At 36.1% G+C, this 14,138-nt stretch overlaps 2 protein-coding genes across 3 annotated transcripts; one reads left to right on the plus strand and one right to left on the minus strand.

Moving 5' to 3' along the window:
* Positions 1-133: 133 nt before the first annotated feature.
* Positions 134-10,658, minus strand: parp10 (poly(ADP-ribose) polymerase family member 10). 2 transcript variants are annotated; one of them, XM_067426593.1, is made up of 12 exons: positions 10,553-10,658; positions 10,247-10,295; positions 9,503-9,678; positions 9,138-9,380; positions 8,357-8,587; positions 7,205-8,271; positions 6,244-6,456; positions 6,026-6,155; positions 4,935-5,882; positions 4,568-4,701; positions 2,871-3,045; positions 134-1,509 (listed from the first exon to the last, which is right to left on the minus strand). In XM_067426593.1, exons 3-12 carry the CDS (start codon positions 9,675-9,677, stop codon positions 1,211-1,213), a joined length of 3,615 nt encoding a protein of 1,204 aa, XP_067282694.1. In that variant the 5' UTR covers position 9,678; positions 10,247-10,295; positions 10,553-10,658; the 3' UTR covers positions 134-1,210. The 2 variants fall into 2 exon arrangements, with proteins under 2 accessions (XP_067282694.1, XP_067282695.1); XM_067426594.1 differs by having other exon boundaries at positions 10,247-10,298; positions 10,553-10,631.
* Positions 10,659-10,717: 59 nt separating this feature from the next.
* On the plus strand, positions 10,718-12,856 carry polr2k (RNA polymerase II, I and III subunit K). Its single transcript, XM_067426597.1, has 4 exons — positions 10,718-10,832; positions 11,157-11,220; positions 11,356-11,448; positions 12,710-12,856. The coding sequence occupies exons 2-4, from the start codon at positions 11,160-11,162 to the stop codon at positions 12,730-12,732; spliced, it is 177 nt and encodes a 58-aa protein (XP_067282698.1). The 5' UTR covers positions 10,718-10,832; positions 11,157-11,159; the 3' UTR covers positions 12,733-12,856.
* The last annotated feature ends 1,282 nt before the right edge of the window (positions 12,857-14,138 follow it).

A 14,138-nucleotide genomic window follows, 5' to 3' on the forward strand; every position in this document is an offset into this window, starting at 1 on the left:
AGAAAAACCCTGCCTAGGCCTGAAGCTTTCCTGGTCTTGTTTTTTGAAAACTCCACAATAATACAGATGGATGGATGGATGGATGGATTGTATTTATACTACTATTACAGTATATAAACATTTAAAAGACATCTACTTCATTCCAGCCTTTATTTACTGTTTTGTTTGACATTCAAAAAATATTAATATGCACTTAAACTCTGTGTACAGGGTCCAGAATGACATTGTCATGTATATAACTTTCAATTTTAAATGTCTGTGGAGGAGCTCTGACATCATATGTGGTACCATTCTGGAGATATGCATCACTTTGGCATTTGTTTTAGACAAAGTAATGTATTTACACTAAATTACTCTGGTACCATTTCTGCCTGGATTTGGCCTACCCAAATTGAAAAGCTTATCATACACACATAAAGTGCTCTAAATTCAAAATGTTGGTGTCATTTTACAGGAAACCCTTTGAAGTTACATAAAACACTGCTAAAAGTCATAAACATGTAAGTATATGTTGTCTAAGCTGTTATAACCCCCCGAAAAATTAGGCAATTTTGTTTTTTTATAAATTCATTTTTGAAAGTGTGTAACTCAGGCCCTTTGTGCTCTAGCACCCTGCAGACAGTTTGGGCTGTTTCCAGCATATATAATTAATTTAATGACACTGGGATATTGCAGACCCATTTGAGTAAATCTTCTTTTTTTCCACTATTTTCTGGAATTTAGTGGAAACAGCCCAAACTGTCAGCAGGGTCCTTAGACAACATTTACTTACAGGTTTATCACTTTTAGCAGTGTAGAATGACACCAACATTTTGAACTTCGACCACTGTATGTGCATGGGAAGCTTTTCAGTTTGGGTAGGCCAAATCCAGGTGGAAATCCCAAAAAATAGTCCTGGAATTTAAGAGGATATAAGTAATGTAAATCTGACAGGCTTAAAGCAAAACATTTTCATATGACTTAATACATTTGTTTAAAATCAGCAATGATTTAAGAATAGCAAAATATTATGTTCACTTTCAATGCATAAGAATAAAATTATTCACAAAACGAAAGAAAACAGAGTGACAACTGTTCAGACAAAACCTTGTTGACAGTAAAAACATCAACAGCAAAGTAAGAGCAGTCCTCAAAATAAAGTTTAATGATTAGACACGATTGCCAGGGATATCACGGATGCAAGCCAACATAATCATTTGAAGCTATGCAATTAACTGTAGATCTTCTTGCATGTGATAAGGTATTGTGGATAAGCTTGTGTGTCATTGAAGATGACAAATAAAGTTGGAGTGTTGATCTGATCCGTCACGCTGTGGTATCTGACCGGTATGCCAGAATTCTCCTTGAGCGGAGCCGTTTTTAAATCATATTTGCCCACGGTGAAGTCTCCGGTAAGCACTTTAGCCCTAAAAATAAACTTGTGCCCATCTGCATTCGGTGGGGAGTAGGTGTCTGACACAGAGAGCGATGCATTTACCGCAAAGTAGACACCCTGACCATACACAGTCGCTGTGAGGGAAAAGAGAAAATTCATTTGTTATTTTTAAGTTCATATTCAGGGTTATTTTAGTTAATGTTTTGAATAAATTTTAAATGTAGATGTTCTGTAGGTTTAGTCAGTTTGTTCTGTTTTTGTCATTTTTATCAGACTTTTAAATGTCTAAATATTTTTTATTCAGTTTTTGGGTTTATTTAGTTTTACTTAATTTTGTACTTTTACTTAAACTCAATGAAAATAATAAACGATTCCGTGGTAACTATCTGGAAAAAAATAAGTTAATTTAAATATATATATATATTTAATTTTACCCCAGTTAATTTATTTAACTATTTTAAGTAATTCAATGTTTTTATATAGGTTATTTTTTTAGTTAACAATAATAATCCTGATACATATCAGATGACTAAACATGCATAATCATTACTTTAAAATAAAATATTTTTAAATTAAAATAAAATTTAAAAAATCTATTAAAAACGAGTGATTTAAGGAAGCACATATGTGCTTTCAGAGAACATGTGCTTTTGATAAAGGGAACAGATTTGTAGATGTCACATTTAGGTGTGAATGACATCAGCATGTTCTGATCCGAGTGGTTTGTAATGTGCTACCAAGTGGTTATGAGGATGTTCTCTTAAAAATAAAGGTTCTTTATTGGCATTTATGGTTCCATGAAGAACCTTTAATATCATTCCACAAGAGGTTCATTATAGTGAAAAATTGTTTTTAAAATGTTCTGCACATTTATGACACATTTTCACTGAGCAGTACTATACAGAACAGTCTGATTCGGGACAGTAAACCCTGAACCGGCATACGTTCCCACTGCCAACAGTATACCCTTACTTGATAGGTGTGGTGAATGCCGGAAAGTAGCGATCTACGTCATTCTTGTGCGAAGAAGAGAGCGAGACAGTAAACAACAATGGAGGGCATACAGCAGATCTTGTTCTTGATTCTCAGCATGTAGCTGCTACAAGAAGAAGACCCGCTTTGTTTGAGCAAAAGGCTGTAGGCTGCAAGGAAAAACAGCCGAAAAAGCACACGCGAGTAACGATTCTCTGTCAACCAGTCAGCACTCTGCAGGAGTGTAGCTCCACCCTTTAGTACCGGACTACTGTGCTATGTCCCCAATGGAAGGGTCCCAAAAAAGTGGTACAATATGTTTCGGGATTTTGGTGCCATTCACAAGGTTCTATGGGAAACCAAAAATGGTTCAATGGAATCGCAGAACTTTTTTAGAACCTTTATTTTTATGAGTGTAACAACTTTCTATGCATTATGATGATTAGGATGTTCTTGGGTAAATTCCAATGTATGAGCAATGCTAACAATAATGCTTGACTTAGCATATTTAACAGCATAATACCGTTCTTTCCACAGAAGCTTCTGTTGAAGCCATGAATGCATATCTCCTTCACGCTGGTTTCACTGGTGCCATGATAGAGGATGCGTTCCACCTGTGGCTCTGAGGAGCTCTGTTCAATACTGGCCTTTTTCAGCCTGTACTGCTCATTCAGAAGTTTATTCATGAGCTTCTCAACCTGAAAACCCAAACAGAGTCAGTGGGAGAAAGAACAGCCAATAATGGACAGCCAAGAATATTTCCAAAGCAAGTAAGTAAGATCACTCTAAAAGAAAGATTTGTCTTGATGTCTTGCTCATAGAAAAAAAACAGATATCAATGGCTTGATTTAAAGGGGGGTGGCATCCCCCCTCCCTTTGATCCCCTTCAGATTAAGAGTGTTGTGTATATGTATAATGTAAACCTCTCCATGCAAATTAAACATTAAAATGATATACATATGATAATTAACAAATTATAAACAGCAGTGTCTGACCAATCAGAATTTAATATGAGCTGAGCACTTTCAAGCAAGCTTTCTTAATTTTTCACACTGTTCAAAATGGCCAAGAGAATGGTTCAAGTGCATCCTTTGATGTTCTTTAAAAAGAACAGAACAGAAGGTGTGATATTTCCTTGTTTATAGTTTAAAGGGTTAGTTCACCCAAAAATGAAATTTATGTCATTAATGACTCGCCCTAACGTCGTTTCACACCCGTAAGACCTCCGTTTATCGGCGATCCGAATCACTGATCGATTCACTGATTCATGGCCGTTTGAATCTTTTTTTGAGGTTTGAAAACAAACATGGAAGAGAAGACTGATGCTGAATAAAATCATAGTTTTTGTTATTTTTTGGACCAAAATGTATTTTCGATGCCTCAAGAGATTCTAATTAACCAACTGATGTCACATATGGACTACTTTGATGATGTTTTTATTCCCTTTCTGGACATGGACAGTACAGTGAGCATAGACTGCATATGCTCTGGGACTAAAATATTAAATATCTTAAACTGTGTTCTGAAGATGAACGGAGGTCTTACAGGTGTGGAACGACATTAGGGTGAGTCATTAATGACATCAATTTCATTTTTGGGTGAACTAACCCTTTAAGGACTTTCCCCTAACATAATATTAGAAAGAATAACGAACATAACACCATTGATTTAGTAAGCGATCCTAGTCAAAGTTGCACTGAATTATTAGGTGATAATGCACACATGCATATGTTAGCTTAATGTGTCTATTTATTTCTTGATGTATTTTTTAAAACAAGCTATGAGCTTTGTAACTAGCCAATGAGAGGATGCGTTTCATTTCAGAAATGACCACCATATTCTTTTTGGCTTTACCATCCACTGTAAGAGCCCTGCAATGTATGGGGCTCAAAATAATTGCCATTTGGAACTAATTTATAGAGTTATTTATTTGTACATTTTAAACACTTCAGTGCTCTCCGAATGAATCATGGTAGTTTGCATGCAGAAAGTGTGTGTGTGTGTGTGTGTGTGTGTGTGTGTGTGTGTGTGTGTGTGTGTGTGTGTGTAGTCATACTTCAGTCATATAAATCTTAAGAATAATGTCCATGTATATTTTTATTCTACTCTTTTTCTAAATTACACACATTTTGTAATCATGTAGTAATCATTGTGTAAGGTTAGGTTTTTTTTGTTTTGTTTTACAATTCGACCTCTGTGTACGACTGCATTGAATCATACCTTAATGATTCTGATTTTGTTGTGGTTGTCCTGAAGGGTGTCATAGAATTCTTTGACCACCTCTTGAAATTCATCAGAATCTACATCCACTGGACACACTTCAGGCATGTTGGACAGCAGACTGTAATCTTCATCTAAAAAAATTATTTTATAAACTAAATATACATTTTAATTATTTTTATTAGGGACGCCAATTTAACACATTCATTGAAGTGATTAAGTACAACACCCCCCTGTGATTTTTGCACTAAATGTAACTGAGGCATCGACAGCAATAAGGATGAATGAACTATTGAACTGGACTTTACACGTCTACCTAAAGTATTCTCTTTTGGGGGTTATTTTATAAGGTGTATACAATTCGTACCTGTATCAGCCATGTACAAGTCCTCTGTGGTTAGCATTGTCCGTTTAATAGGCACAGATTTTCCGGATGCCAAACCATGCTCTTCCATCTTCTCAAAGTCAATGCTGTATGGCTGATTGTTAAACAGAATATCAATATTCTTCTGCTTCATCTTCCAAGCATTCTCAATGAACACAGTGGCATCTGGTGGGTACGGTATGGCCTTAGAGGACCCCTGCTCGTACCACACCCACTGTATGGCCTTTAAGATTTCAGCATCGGTCATCATGTTCTCTGTTCTTCTCAAGACATTCTTTAGGTCAATCACGGCCTCAGTGACGTAATCTTTAAAGCCAGAGAGGATGGCGGTGGTGCCCTGGATGCTGATTTCTACGGCATGCTTCCTCTTAATGAGCTCTATGCATCTCTTCTGGTGGGAGGAGAGTTTCCGCAGATTTTTGCTCTCGATCTTCTCCTCACACTGTCTCATTCCAACCTTCTTTCCCAATGCAATGTCCACCCTTACAAGATCATGGGTGTAGTTAGCATATACGAAGATCTCGGCTGTATTGGATGACTTGATGGCATCCTGCAACGACATTTCAAATGCTTTCTCCAGCTGTATGTTGTCGTCTGTTGGCATGGAGTCTTTTTTGGAAAGTTCTAAAACCATCTGGATGTCCTCTGTGTCTGTTCTCTGATAGTTTTCCATAGACATCTGAATCGCCAACAAGAAGCTTGCATCTTCCTCCAGACTGCAGGCATTCATGGGTGCAGAGGAGCTCTGGAGGTCAACGGTCTGCAGTGAACGGGGTGAGCTTGCCTCATCTTCTGCCACTGCTAAGGTATCTTGACTCTCGTCTGAATATATATCTTGAGATTCTACATCTATCGATCCTAAACTAGAAGGTTGGGGGTCCAGATCATTGCCAATAACTGCCAGCATCTTCTTAGCTTCTTCAATACGAGCTGAAAGACAGAAAGAATTCTGTAACCACTGGGTTCAACAAAAAACAACAGATTATTTCATAAAGAAAAGAACTGGAATAAGAGGGTCTCAGCCCACTCATAATTCAAACACTGGAAAGAATCAGGACAATGATCCATAATACCTGAAGTCTGTGCATTAGCAGAGTTGTGCCCATTTGGTACTCCAACATTCAAGTCTTGACTAAAATTTGCAGAGGAACTTCTCTGGAAGCTTTGACAGGGTGTCATTTTCCATGCCAGCTCCAATATATCCTGCAGAAAACACAACCACAATCAACTATAAAGTATTATTGAGTATTTTGAGATACATGCAGATAAAGAATGAGGCTAGATACATTACTTTGTCTTCTAGAGGCTCCCAATGAACTTTTGCCATGTCTATGTAGACTTCGAATTTGGCTGTCATCTCTGCCAGTATGCTGACACCCTCCTCCTCCACCAGGAAGCGGGAAATGCCAGGTTGCTTGACTACAATGTTTTTTGTAAAGACTGAGCCAATAATAGCACTTAATAATTCTGCCGCTGATTGGCACACAGTCGAATCTCCCTGAATCTGCCAGATTACAAAAAACATTACAAAGACAGCCATCGCACAATTCATAGTGGGATTGATTGTACAAGTAAAACAATTTGAAGTAAAACAAATATAAATAATACAAATATATATATATATATATATATATATATATATATATATATATATATAGCATAATTTATTATTTCTTTATTTACAAATTCACAATTAATAAAGATAATTGTTATTTCTCTAATGTATTAAAGATTATTTGGTATTAACCTAAATCTTAGAAATAAAGATATTTTGTGAACATCCTAAATAAATTCTATAAGCTCAAAAATGTGGGATCAGTAAGATTGTTTAATGTTTTTAAAAGACACGTCAAATGCTCACCCTCACCAAGGCTGCATTTATTTGATTTTTTTTAAACAACACACAATAAAACAGTAATATTGTTAAATAAGATTATAATATGAAAAAAAAAATGTTGAATGAATTTTAAAATGTAATAAATTCCTGTGATGGAACAGATACATTTTCAGCATTATTACTCCAACCTTCATGTCACATTCTCCTTCAGAAATCATTCTAATATGCTGATTTGCTGCTTAAGAAACACATTTTTTAGGATTATTTGCATTATTGCAACACTAAAAATGTCTTTTATTTGTCTTAAATAAATGTTTTTTATATTTTTTTACTGAATCTTACTGACCCCAAACTTTTGAACAGTATTTTAAATGTCAATTAAATAAGTCAAACGAAAGCAAACTCAGTAACTAACACTCAATCCATCTCCAGTCTCCAGTGGGAATAAGATGACCTCTCCCATATCTGCCAGTAGATCTCGATGATGGAGTTGCAAGAAATTGAGCATTCCTGGTTCCATAGATAGGACCATCTCCTTCTGGTGTGGTGTGCTGAGAAACTCAATGATCTTCTCTTGTTTGTCTTTTTCCATCCCTGTCAGGGTAACCGCAGAAATCATTCCACTAGTTTCGGATACTTTGGCACAGCAGAAGTCCAGAGACATCAGAAATTCTGACCACTCCTTTGAGAAGGGCACACTTTCGTATTCTTTGGCCATCGGCAGAGTAAACTCTGCTATCTGGGACTCTATCAGGTCTTGGGCCTGTTTGACTGCACTACGGGATGAAGACGTCACAGTGACCATGCAGTCTGACACACTGTAGGTTGATGGTATACTTTTTAAAGACAAATTTAACCTCTTTTTAACATCCTCCCTTCTAAGAAACTCCGCTTTGAGTTTGTCATATGTAAGGTGGTCCTGTGTTACACCAGTCAGGAACTCCAGAACTTTGTTCTTAAGTCTTTCAACCTCCATTTGGTCAGGACCTTTGATTTGGATGCCATCTTTTGCTAGACTGACATCAAATTTGGGGTGAGCCTTTGTGAGGTTCTCAGGCAAATTACTCAAACTAAGCAGTTGATGTTTAGTGGCATCAGGCACAGATATAAAACCAACACATTCCTTCTGGACAGATGGCTCAATAGCAGATTCAGTAATTTTACTCTCTATACTTGTGGTGTTGTCCGCAAGAGAAGCGCCGTGTCCTGAGGTGGTGCTTGCCATTGGGTTAGAAACAGTAGGACTTTGGGATGAGACCATGGGAGAAACAGTAGGACTTTGGGATGAGGCCGTGTGAGAAACAATAGGAGTTTGGGATGAGACCGTATCACTTTGGTTCATCCTCTCTGTTAATGATCCCTGTCCATCTTGAGCGTTCACAGGTGACTGATCCACCACAGCATGCAGGAAGTCAAAGTATGGCTCGACTACTAAATCTGTACCTTCCAAATGATGGGATTTTTGGAGAATGCAGTCTACAGCTGTGAAAGACAAAGCTCAATTGAGATTCAAAATAGTAAAACAGAGACTTCAAGAAAGTGGTTAAAGAAAGACATCTTGGCTTACATTTCACATCCTTGAAAGAAACTTTAGCACATCCGTTAGCCAGCATGCTAACTCCGAGAACATCTCCCCCTCCACCACGACTACTCCCAAAGTAGAGCTCCAGCACATCCTCGGTGTGGGCAGGAGACAGATTGGCTACCAAAACTGAGTCTGTAGATTCTACCTGCTCCAAAGTGACCTTTGCTCCATTTAGGCTCTTCTTGGAAACATCCTCACTAAGCTTCTGAAAATCTATGGAATCATATAAACAATAACCAAATATTTAGAGCAGATTATTAATACACATAATTATGATGATATGATACATAATCATATTATTATTATATATTGTGTATAAACGTAAAATGATTATTATACTCATATACTACAGATTACTATTATTATACGTTCATGGGTACATTTATTTGAAATGCTTCTATTCAAATATGCTGATTTGCTGCTCATGAAACATTTCTTAATACTGATGTTAAAAATATAAGATCAAAATAAAAGCATTTTAAAGATTATAAATGTCTTTATTGTCACTTTTGATTAATTATATAATTGATTCCTTGTTAAATATATATATTTTAAATATCATAATAACAAAACAGTAGTCTGTACTTGCTTGTTGTTAGCTAATAGTAGCGTTTACTATTTCTTTAAAAAAAATACTTGATTTAATATTTTATTATCTAACATAGACACATTTTAAAGTGTGTTTGGTTTTATATATTTTTTATGACTAAAGTGTGCATATATACTGAACAATATACAGCTGATGTACAGATCAGCTACAAACCTTTAGATAAAGGTATTTTTAGGTGTATTAGAACCATGTCCTTGTTTGGAGATGGATACAGGATGAACTCCGATTCAAACGTCATTCTAGTAAAGTTTTCCACAAAAAGTTCCACAATGTCCATGGAAGTCTGTGGATTGAGCCCTCTTAGCAACAGTTTTCCTGGGTCTTTTGGTGGTTTCCTTCGCAGTGTCAGTTTGGTATTTTGGAGGACATGTGACTGTGAGAAAACTCTAACAGCAGCTAGTATAAGAGAAAAAAAGTTATTTATGCGTTATCCTGATATATGTCTGTGATACTCTAATTTTACAAAATCCATACTGAGAAAACTCAATGTCTAAAACATTATGGTGATGATGTCTTACTCTCTGCATCTTCAAAAACTATCAACGCTTGGTTTCCAAATCTCTCCAAAGAGATCACATTCCCTCCTCCAGAGCGTCGCTTGTTCTCAAAGTAGAGAGAGAGAAGGTCATCGTCCAAATCATCAGGAATATCCAAAACTTCCAAACACCGCTCCTCCAGGCTGTTATCAGCCATTCTGACAAAACAGGAAACACACATGAAGTATGAAGTTGAGCAGGTCAAGAATTCTGAGGAACTGACATACCTGCAAGAGTTACCAGCAAAACCTCATGTGAGGTTATTGAAATAAAAGAAACTTATCACAATGTGTAAAGTTGTTGTGTGGTAGGTTTTTGTTGTTGTTGACATGGACAGATTTTGAGATTAACCTACCGACCTACAGTGCAACAGTGTGTTTGCGATAGATAGATAGATAGATAGATAGATAGATAGATAGATAGATAGATAGATAGATAGATAGATAGATAGATAGATAGATAGATAGATAGATAGATAGATAGATAGATAGATAGATAGATAGATGTAAACAAGTGTTGTAAACTCGGTAAAAAAGTATTTGTATATCGTGTCAATCCAATGCCGAGAAAGAGAAACTGAAAGGTTGACGCTGAGCCATGACTGACAGTCACTCGGAATATAATAAGAATAATATAAATTCTGCACTCAAATGTTTGACCATACGTAACGTAACGTTAGACATATCAACACTGCATAATACGGACAATTAAATTGTGCAGACTCACATGAAAACTGAAGATTCACAGGCCAACAGTTGCTGTGACTCATTACTTCCTGCTTTGAGACGACAAGTGAAAATTTGAGAAAAACACTTTAAAGATACAAACACACACAAAAATATAATAATAATAATACATTTATATTTATTATAATCATTTATAATAAATGTTTATCGGACTATTGTAAAAAAAACAAAAAACAAAAAAAACAATAGGTTGCATTTAAAGACAGCGCTGCAGACATAATATTAACAGTCCAACTGTCAAACAATTGATCAAATTAAAAATACTTTTTTCAATATGGTTACGCACGGTTGCTGATAAATGTACGTTTAAAGACGTCGCCGCGAGTTTTTCGTCGCCATCTGTAAATGGGGGAATAAAAATAAAGATTCGCTGATAGACCAGTAGTAACTGCCCTTTTAAGCTCCTCCCACCAGTGTTTGACGAGCCCATCTCAGACGTTCCATTTTTTGTCAATCATCCACTTCAACCAATAGCAGCGTGTGTTACTTTGATGTCGTTCTGTAAGTAGTGCGCATGCTTGAACGCAACAACGTTTTGTAGCAAACCGAGAGCTCACGCGTGAAAGGTAATGGGTTTAATGTGTACTCTTAATAGTTTAATATTCTAATAAATGAACACTGATGTAGTGCGTAATTTTGATCTAATATTCATTTGAAGAATAATGCAGTTAGCTTTGTGTGTAATAGTAGAACTTGTCCCTACACCCTACACACATTAAACAGTTCATCAGCACTGAATACATCGCTGAAATGTTTTTTGGTAAACTGTTGTTCATATAATTTATATCTACAAAATGTATGTAATTAATAATTTCTCTAATATATTGATTTTAAATGTAGTAATAACAACACATAGGTGTGTAAGAAGTAGTTGTGTATGTGTGTTTCAGGCTATGGATCCTCCGAAGGACATTCAGCCTCCCAAACAGCAACCAATGATCTACATTTGCGGAGGTAATGAATGACACTTCATCCATTTAGTTGTGTCTGTCATCATGTGTTTTGTGTATTAGTCATTTATACATAATCACATCTTTCATAACTGCAAAAAAACTCGTACCATTCACAGTTTTTGCTCTTGTGTTTCAGAGTGTCACACAGAAAATGAGATCAAAGCTAGAGACCCCATCAGATGCAGAGAATGTGGTTACAGAATCATGTACAAGAAAAGGACCAAAAGATGTATCCTTAAACAAAATAATGCTTAGTGGTTGAAATAATTGTTCAACAGTGTCACTTACTTGCCCTCATGTTGTTCCAAACCATAATCCATATCATATATGGTTACATTTATTTTCCCATAAAAAAAAAATTCCCGTCTGCTTTTTTCTATAATGATTGCTCACAAACCTGTAAAGAGCACTATAAAAGTGCTGTTTACTATTTTTCCAGTTGTCTGAAGTTATATTAACTTTTTGTGTGGAAAAAGACATTAATTTGTTATTCACCGATAATTTCACTAATATGCATTCCTTTCAAAAACAAATAAAATAGTTATTCACTGATTCCTCTCAACTGCTAGCTTGACAAGCCAGACCCACATGAAGATGTTTGGTCTGGAAACTCACCATTGACAGGGCTCAATCCGTGGGGCGGGATAAACGGTTGTCTTTCAAACTCCCTCTGCACGCAATAGGATAGTGCTACACCAACCAGAGCAACGAAGGGGTAGCAGAGCTTGTTGATAGATTAAACATTCTCAGTATCCGGTCGGCAAAACTCAGAACACATCTTCCCTTTTTAAGAATGACTTCAGTGCCGTTCTTTTCTCAGAGAAAAGCTTAACTCCAAGTCTTCCAGAATCGCGGTCAAAGCTGATTCAAAAGACCGCCGTCCGCCAGTTTCTGTGTTTACTAGAAGCATGCAAATGCAACTTGGCCGTCGTCATTATGGCCCCGCCCACCGACTCTATACATGATGTGATTGGTCTGGCAAGAGTTAGGGGAATACAGCTCAGAAGGGTATTGAGAGTTGCTAGACGACACTCGCGGGCAGATTAAATTTGCTGCCGCTAGGGTGCGTCTAGATTTCTAGGCTACTCAACTGCAGCTTTTAAATTACAAATGTGACCAGTCATCACAAAACATCATGATGTTTTATTTTACAAAACCACTGGAAATTGCAGTTAAATGAGATATATACGGCAAAAGTGGTGAAGATATCCTTTTTTGGAGCTTTACAGCTGTTGTCATGATGATTTATTGTATGGAGAATAAGTGGTGTGTAAATTTTCTTGAAAATTCACTTTCATGGAAAAAACTCTGTGATGAGTAAATGATACATTTTGGGGGGTGAACTGTTAATTTAATTCTTCTAATTAAAAATTGAGCTCTTTGCATGGTTCTGTGAATCTGATATGCATGCCCTAATATTAAATCCATATATTATATTTAGTTTTTTGTGTCCTATGTTCTTTATATTTACCCTTGATTCTTGCTTCCAGTGGTCGTATTCGATGCCCGATGAGAAGCCTCCTGCTGTTTTTCCTATTATAAATCTCTACTCTTTTTTTATCTTTGATGTAAATACTTGTATACAATTTGAATAGGCATTGATCAAAATTGAGTAAAAAACAATTTACAAAAAACAATTCTTCAGTGAATGTTTTCTTTCCACATTTTTCCCTCAAAAGTCCACATTTTGAGTTAGAAATAGTTATTTTGGGCTAAAACCACTGACTGATTAATGTGTAGCGAGTTGTTCTTGTAACGTTTTGGACAAATTAATAGTCTTTTTTTCCATTACAAATGTTATCATCATTAAGTTTACATTAGCGAAATATCCTGAGCAAAAAATTGCCAAGAGAATAGTATAGAAATTATATGAAGCACAGCTCACACAGAGGTTACTTTCAGATGAAGTAGTTTGGTGTTAGTTAACAGCAAATTTGTGTGACCAAATGTTTCACCCTTCATCAGGAGTCCTAGTGACATGACTGGATTTAGCCATGAACGATAAATGTGATTGTACCTTTACTGTATTAAAAAGTAAATATGAATTAAAGAATGTCATAGGGTTTGGTGTCATTATACTATTATTTTTATTAGATTCTACAAGTTTGTGTGAAATGTGATGATCTTGTGCTTCAGTGGATGCTAAAACAATTGACCATCTTTACAAATGAATTCAGATTGTTAATTGTTAACATTTGGGCAGTTAAATGTTCTGAAATCCTAAAACTACATGTTGTTGATGTGTCTGGGACACGTTTTACTAGCAACTTGAGTTGTAAATAAAGCAGATTGTTGGAGTGTTTTACAAGAATATACAATTTCAGTCTTTCTACTTCAGAATTTCATGAAATTAACTGTAGTCTGTAACATTTTGTTGTGATCAAATTTAAACTCTCAGAATAACTTGTATCTTAAACATATTTGTTATTAGAAATTATGATCTAGCGGGTATACGCAAAGCCATAAGTGCCAACAGGGGTGCAAATAAAAGGGGCGGTAAACAAAATCAAGAAGTTAACTTACATTTTTTAATCAAGCACAGAAGAGGAAACAATAACACCAGGTTTATAGATTTTTCTGCTCCTACATTATTATTTTTACTAATTGTTGTGTAATATTCTTGTAATTGGTCTCTATCTTGCATCAAAAGTAGTCTATTAAACTGTAGTCTAAGGGAGTAAGTTATGTCTTTGAGCACAACATCAATATTTCGTTTCTTCAGTGGGAACAAACTGCGATGAGCTATATTTTGCCTATGAATGACAGTTTAAAGCACGGAAAGGCCATCATAAGTACATTCAGGTGCCATAAAATAAACACAAGTCTTCAGAGATCCTAAACAGTGTCGGCTGAAGGTCTCTGCAGCTGATTTTCTGCACAGTGAAATCCAGCAGGGCCTTTTGAACTCCCCTGGTTGCT

Source organism: Pseudorasbora parva, chromosome 19 (assembly GCF_024679245.1).
Source record: "Pseudorasbora parva isolate DD20220531a chromosome 19, ASM2467924v1, whole genome shotgun sequence".
Classification (NCBI taxonomy): domain Eukaryota; kingdom Metazoa; phylum Chordata; class Actinopteri; order Cypriniformes; family Gobionidae; genus Pseudorasbora; species Pseudorasbora parva.

What these genes read in the sequence shown, in the direction of transcription:
- polr2k (XM_067426597.1), top strand. Translation starts at nt 11,160, where the DNA reads ATGGATCCTCCGAAGGACATTCAGCCTCCCAAACAGCAACCAATGATC. An exon ending in AATGATCTACATTTGCGGAG is followed by an intron (nt 11,221 to 11,355) that starts GTAATGAATGAC and finishes CTTGTGTTTCAG; the next exon opens with AGTGTCACACAGAAAATGAG. An exon ending in CAAGAAAAGGACCAAAAGAT is followed by an intron (nt 11,449 to 12,709) that starts GTATCCTTAAAC and finishes TCTTGCTTCCAG; the next exon opens with TGGTCGTATTCGATGCCCGA.
- parp10 (XM_067426593.1), bottom strand. Translation starts at nt 9,677, where the DNA reads ATGGCTGATAACAGCCTGGAGGAGCGGTGTTTGGAAGTTTTGGATATT. An exon ending in CTTGTACATGGCTGATACAG is followed by an intron (nt 4,702 to 4,934) that starts GTACGAATTGTA and finishes TAATTTTTTTAG; the next exon opens with ATGAAGATTACAGTCTGCTG. An exon ending in ACAAAATCAGAATCATTAAG is followed by an intron (nt 3,046 to 4,567) that starts GTATGATTCAAT and finishes TTGGGTTTTCAG; the next exon opens with GTTGAGAAGCTCATGAATAA.